This window comes from Squalius cephalus (assembly GCF_949319135.1).
Source record: "Squalius cephalus genome assembly, chromosome: 19".
Lineage (NCBI taxonomy): Eukaryota > Metazoa > Chordata > Actinopteri > Cypriniformes > Leuciscidae > Squalius > Squalius cephalus.
Window position 1 is genome coordinate 36,272,611 of NC_137140.1, and position 7,504 is coordinate 36,280,114.

The window sequence follows — 7,504 nt, forward strand, 5'->3', positions numbered from 1 at the left end:
TAATTATAATTATAAATAAATAGGCAATAAGAAAACATTTTAGATAGGCATATTCATTGTTAATTAAATATGAATTATAGATATTTTATTAAATATAGGCCAGGAAATAAGACATAATTATAATGACAAAATAATTAGAAATAAATATTAAATAAAAAAAAAACATTTTAGATATTATTTGTTAATTAAATATTTTTAGTAAATAGCCAATATAGGAAACAAGATACAGAATTATGATTAGCCTATATAATTATAAATAAATAAGAAGTAAGATAACATTTTAGATATTAATTGTTAATTAGCTAAATATAAAATAGTTTTGTAAATATATAGGAAATAAGATAATAATTATAATTACAATTATAAATAAATATGAAATAAGAAAACTATTTTATCGTAGAATTATTTTACCGTTTAAAAGTTTCGTTTTGTTTTATTTATTATTCCTTGTTTAAAACGAACAGTCAGAAATTCTAACTAATGATGATTTAGGAACATTAGATAACACATAGGATTAGGCTATTACAACAATAAAATAATATCTATCTATATAAAATAATATAAGTATTTGACGAGTAATTTTTTTACCGTCTAAAATATTTTTGAGTTTCGTTTAATTTTTATTCCTTATTTTGGTTATTTATTTATTTATTTTAGTCAAACTAACAGCCATAAATTCTATTAGCCTATTACTAAATTATATTTTAGGAACATTAGATAACACATAGGATTTAAGTATTTGACGAGAACAAAGTTTTTTTTTTTACCGTCTAAAATCTTTTTGAGTTTCGTTTTATTTTTATTCCTTGTTTTGGTTATTTATTTATTTTTATTTAAACTAACAGAAAGAAATTCTAGTCTATTACGAAATTATATTTTAGGAACATTAGATAACACATAGGCTATGATTTAGTATGTTATTACAACAATAAAATAATATATTTTAAGTATGCTAGGCCTATTTGACGAGTAGCCTAGATTATTTTTTGTTTTTACCGTTTAAAATATTTTTGAGATTCGTTTTATTTATTTATAAATCTCTACACAGGCAATGAAAACTACCAAAACGAATTATGGCTATAATGAATAACAGCACTTAGGATATGAAAAATGTATGCTACAATAAATACAAATAAATAAGGCTTGCTGCAATAATAAAACAGGAGGCTGTCATTAAGATTAGAAAGTGGGAAACCCTGATATATATATATATTATAGGCTACTGTATTTTTTCCCGGTCGCGCGTTTTGCTTGGTTTGTTTTATTATTATTTATATTTTAGGAACATCGTAATAACACATATTCATTATTATTATGACCACAATAGCCTCTCTGTGAAGTTTTTTGACAGGTATTTTAATAGCAGAAATGATTCTCACCTGTTTCAGTCGCCGCCATTTCGCCCGCCGGTTCTGGAACCAGGTTTTAACCTGTAAAAGATGAAGTTATGAAAACCGAGATCAGAGAAACGCTGGATGAAGATGAAGGTGAAGATGAAGGTGGACTCGCCTGTCTCTCGCTGAGCTGCAGCATCTTCGCGAGCCTCTTCCTCTCGGGAGGAGACAGATACTTCTGGGTCTCGAACTTCTTCTCCAGCTCGATGGTCTGGTCGTTGGAGAACCGAACCTGTCCGCCTTTCCTCTTGTGGAGAGGCCTCTGGATGAAGGGTGTCCACAGCAGGGGCTTCCCTACACACACACAAACACACACACACGCTCAATATCTGCTCGGAATCCGTCTGACAGCCTGAACATCCGTTGAAAGCTCGAGTTTATGAGCAGAAAGACTATGGCAAAATATCCGCCAATGTGTTTCCTGTTGGTTAATCTGAACATCCGTCCAATAATCTTTACACACACACACACACACACACACACAGGATACCCAAGATTCATCCCGTTCAGAACGCGCGCGCTAACACCTTTACAGTTTAAAAATGATTCAATGTAGCAACATCTTTAAAAAAATCTATTTAAACTTACAATATTTCTGTCATTATGACTCCTTTTTTAAGCTTCTCTAAATTCTTAAAACTATTTTCTTGATCAGTAATCAAATTCAAAGTGATAGAATGCGATAAAACACTGCTTCGTGATTTTTGTTTTAGGCTACTTTAGGCATCAATTCAAGATATATACATATAAATATATAAATGTATTTTAAAAAAAGGGTTTTGCATTTTCGGGTCTATTAAATATAATACTTTTTTTAATGTAATAAAAAGATTTGCATGATACAATAGTAATATATATAGTAATATATAGCCTATATAATATATATATATATATATATATATATATATATATATATATATATATATATATATATATATATATATATATATTATTTAGCTTACTAATTTCTGTTTGATTTATATATATATATATATATATATATATATATATATATATATATATATATATATATATATATATATATATATATATAAAGCCTAGGCTATATAATTTTATTTAAAACGTAGGCTACTCTGCAGATATACATACCCGTGTTAAACATGTTTATATATGAATAAAATCATATTTGCATTATTGAAAATTCTATGATCTCCGATTTTTTTAGGCTTTTGTTTTGGTAAAGCTTCTACTCGATAACTAGTTTCTCGAAATTCATAAAACTATATTATTGACCAGTTTTTGAGGTGATAAAAGAGTGTAATGAACTGAAACAGAATGGTGATTTTATATTTAAAAAATGTTTAGCAGATCAACATGTTTAACGGACTCTGATAAGCAGATCTCTGATTTGTGTTTCGGTTGGAAACGCTCTGAAGTGTGTGTTTTTACTCGAGTTCCGTGTTTTCAGTTGTTTTAGCTGTTAAAAGGGTTCAGCCCATTGAAAGGAAACGAACAATCTGTAAAAAACGGATCCCGGCTATCAGAAGTCGAGTGTTTCCTGAATATGTGTGTATTGAGGATGTGGATAAAATAATCAGCAGCGCGCACGAGTCCTGCTCCAGGAAAACATCTCACAGCTTCTGAAACACATTCACTCCTATCGAGAACTCAAGGTTTCCGGAGCGAGCGGAAAGGGTCAGGGTTTGCTGAACACAGGCAGTTTAACCTCATCATCATCATCATCATCATCGTCGTCTGAGGAGTCTTCCTCACACACACACACACACACACACACACACTCACACATGAGCTTAATTCATGATTCCCCCGTGTTCGAGGTGATATGTAGGATCAGGGTCACAGTAATGCGCTTTGAACTGCAGTTTCGAAATCAAGAAGAGCTTCCTCTTCGGGTCAGTCTGGTTGATATTATTAACCACACGAGCTGTTGGTAAACAGACCTCATGTATCTGAGCTTTCTTTATCCAAACGACACCGATTTTTAGCCAATTTCACAATTATATAGCCAGGGAATTAAGCACAGCATATTTTTGTTGTTGTTGTTGTTACCCAAGAACTCACCCGAGCTGGTTTGGGCGTTTAAGCCGCAAGAAATGTTCAATGAAAACCGTGTCAAAACACTCTTAAAAATAAAGGTTTCAAACATTTCTGGTTTTAACAATCCAAAGACTATGTTAACTTATCTTTTTCCACCTTTAATGGTTCCATGGATGTTAAAGGTTCTTCCTATGAAGGATTTATTTTTGTCCGCACAGAATGCGGTTATGCGTTACAAGTAACGTAATCAGATTACTCATTTTAAAGTATCCGCTTGAAGAATTATTCACTCTCAAAACATTTAAAGTCACACAAAGCATCATCATTTGATACAATATCCTTAATTTAGCTTGTTATGACACCTAGAATTTGTTTTTGGTTTTTTTTGCAATGCGGGAACGAGTTACAAGTAACGGAGTCGGATTACTTATTTAAATATCTGCTTTCACTCTCAGAACTTTTTCTTTTAACCAACATAAACTAAACCAAAAAGCATTATAATATAATACAGTTCCATTGAGCCCACATAAAGGATTTAACTTATGATACTACAAATAAGATATTTTCTTGGTAACGCGTTACAAGTAACGGAATCTTTTTGAAAACTGTCTCCACTGATGAATAACAACCAGGCTCACTTGAAAATGAGGTCCGATGTTGAAAATCCTGAACCACCCCTTTAAGCTTTCACTTTTCTCACATTTTCTTTTGACCAACATAAACTAAAACAAAAGCCTCATAAAGCCATTATTTGAAGGATTGAGTTCGCTATGACAAAGAGAAAGTGTTTATACTCCAATTGTTACACTGTAAAAAAAATATGAGCCCATTCAAATTAAAGTTAAGTAAAATAAAAGTGTCATTCCAAAGAATCTTTCAGTGATCAGTGAGGAACATTTTAATGATCTAAAGAAGCTTTTCCACCTTTAGTGGTTGCATGGAAGCCTTTATTTTTAAGAGTGCTGGCTTTGTTGTTTTTCCTCAATATGTTACAGCGCATGATATCATCGATAAACACATTCCCAGCATTAGCAACACATGACAGAAAGGATTGCAGGCTCACCCAGCGGGTCGTGTCGGATCAGCGCGTGCGTAAAGTCTCCGACGGAGCGTTGGAACGGGTAGATGGACGCGTAGGTCGCCGCGAGCGCGTGCTGCGTCAGGACCGGGTGAATCGGCGTGGGCTCGTAGATCGGGGTCCGGTAAGACGGGGTCAGGCTGGTGAAGCACGAGTTCGGGGACGGCAGAGTCGGCGTCGGCGCGAGCGGGGCTGACGCGCACGCGTTCCGGCCCAGAATGTCCTCGATGTAGAAGGGCGTCGGATGGACGGGCGGCGCGGGCGTCGGCGCGTAAAGGTGCGCGTGCGAGTGCTGGAACTGCATTGTGTGCTCTCGGTGGGCTGGTGTCAGTGCGCGTGCACTCCTGCTCCTGCTTCCATGTGTTCTGAGTGACTGTGGTCACTGGCGAGGGAGGTGATGATGTCTCGCGAGGGAGGAGAGTAACGGGTCAAACTTCCTGCAGGTACGCGAGCTCTGATTGGCTCCCCGAGAAGAATGAGAAGAATGGGGAAAGTCAGGATGCACCTGGAAACTGAATTCATGAATAGAACATTTTTATTAAAGTCACACAAAGCCTCATATCTCAATACCAATTTATTAAGCTCACAAGAAGGATTTAGCTTGTTATGACACGTTTTCACACAGACTGCTGTAACGCGTTACAAGTAACGGAATCAGATTACAAATTAAATATCGGTTACTCTTTATTTTAAGGAGTCATTGTTACGGTGTAATTGTGCATTAAAGTGCTGAGTAATATTAATTAACTACATGTACTTACTATAAGGTTAGGGTTAGGATTATAGGGTTCGTTGCATGTAATCATGCATAATGTATAGTTATTACTATAGTAACTACATGTAACGTGTAAAATAAAGTGTTACCTAAATATCTGCTTTCACTCTCAGAACATTTTCTTATCGGGCCCACATGAAGGATTATATTCGTGATGACACATGTTTTCACACTGTAACGCGTTACAATTAACGGAATCAAATTACTGGTAAAAGCATGAAGAATTATTCACACACATTTTCGTTTAAGTCACATAAACTAAAGCAAAAGCCTCATAGCATTAAATGTTCATTATATGAAGGATTCAGTGTGTAATGAAATAGAAAAGTGTTTTTTCTCAAATTGTTGATACACTGTAAAAAATTAACCCATTAAAAACAGAAGTTGAAGTTTTACATTGAAGTAAATCAAAAGTGGTTTCAGTCACAGCCTGCTATGAAGTTCAGTTCACTATTTTAATGAAATTAGTGATGATGAAGAAAATCGAGATGACATTTTGAAAATGCATGAAAAGTATTTTAATTACAGACAAATAAAATTGAATAAAACAAAGATGTTATGACATAAAAGTTTGTGTAAGGCATTGTTTTTACGCTATTTCATGCAAATTAGTGGATTAATTAAATAAAATCACAAAACTTTAACGATAAATTATGGCTAGTAATAAAACAGAATATAATCTCATATTTGTCAAGGTTTAATAGGCTATATGGAGGACCAAATCTGCAGAAATAAAATAAATAAATTCAGGAATAAATGACTTTATAAAACAAATAATTCATTTTTCAATAATTCGCTTTGTATTTATTTGAACATTTATTTTTCTTACTTTTATTTATTAATTATGCGTTCATTTATTTGTATATTGATTTCCAGATTTGTATATACATTTATTTATTGGTACTTTTCCGTGTATGTGCACATGAGGCAGGCAATAATAAACATACAAATTCAGGAATAAATGACTTCATAAAACAAATAATTAATTTGAAATACTTTATCTTTGTATTTATTTTTTATTTACTTTGTATTTATTTTTAGTTATTTTTTATTATTATTTATGCGTTCGTTTATTTTCATATGAATTGATTTCCAGATTTATTTATACATGTATTTATTGGTAGCCTACTTTTCCATGCATGTGCAAATGAGGGAGGCAATAATAAATATACAAATAATTCAAAACTGTAATGTTTGTGTCAGAAAACAGAAAATAAACCCATGAGAAACATTCACTGCAACAACTGAATAAATACATTATATGTGCTAATCAAAGCATTTTGATAAATCTACAGGAAACGTTCAGTAATTTCGTCTTTTCTCTGAAGATCTCCCAGTTAGTCAATTATAATCAGACGATTACAGTGACAATAGAAACACACACGCGATGAATAGGCTTCGATATACGAATGCAATGCAGTTTTCATCGATCCACTCACAGACTGATTGAAGCTCTTTACAGGTCTCATAAACCGGCCTAATATCACTTATCGTGCATGAAAGGCTGATCTGGGAACAGCTAATATTTGATCTTTGCCAATCATTGCTGTGGATTGATCTGCTGTCACAGGCTCGGCGCCTCGTCAGATCAGAGGCCGCGAAACAACATCCACATTCACACTGTACAGGACACAAGGCCTCCACACCCCTGTGGATCTGAGAACCGCGTCCATCATCGCCAGCTTCTCCTCTTCTCTGAGGGGCGCTTTTTATATATTTCGACATTTACAGTCAATTTGTAAAAACTCCAGTCTTCTTATCAGAGTCGTTAGGCGCTATTGATCACGATTGGTTTCAATTAGCAGGCGATTACAGTCACACACACACACACACACACACACACACACTCACACACTGATGAACATCAGTCAGAGGAAACTGATACTGATCTTCCACTCATCGTGTGTGTTTCACAGCAGAATCACCAGAAGTCACACCGATGCTCTTCTGCCCTGTTTTTGCGCTAAATGTAAAAACATGATTATTTTATTCCAGTGCAGAAATGATTAACAACAGACACTTCGAGGTCAGAGATGGATTAGACTGAGAGTTTTCTTCATGAACATCATTTTTGCATTTGTTCTTTCTTGCGGGAGTTTCATCTGTGTGTTGTCGCCCTCTGGTGGAGGATGTTTGTAACTGTAGACAAAAAAAGTACACAAATAATAATGATGTAATAATGATTTAAAAATACGGAGCAGTTGAGTGATTTAATAGGCCTAATATTCAATTGAATAA

General features: G+C 34.1%; 1 protein-coding gene across 1 annotated transcript in view; it reads right to left on the minus strand.

Annotated features, from left to right (window-relative positions):
- hhex (hematopoietically expressed homeobox) overlaps window positions 1-4,909 on the minus strand; it is a 5,412-nt gene extending 503 nt beyond the window's left edge. The window contains exons 1-3 of the mRNA XM_079850802.1: window positions 4,477-4,909; window positions 1,510-1,688; window positions 1,380-1,430 (exon numbers count right to left, since the gene is read on the minus strand). Coding sequence (XP_079706928.1) covers window positions 1,380-1,430; window positions 1,510-1,688; window positions 4,477-4,795 — 549 coding nt within the window. The 5' untranslated portion in view covers window positions 4,796-4,909. The remainder of the gene's footprint in view (window positions 1-1,379; window positions 1,431-1,509; window positions 1,689-4,476) is intronic.
- Window positions 4,910-7,504: the final 2,595 nt, after the last annotated feature.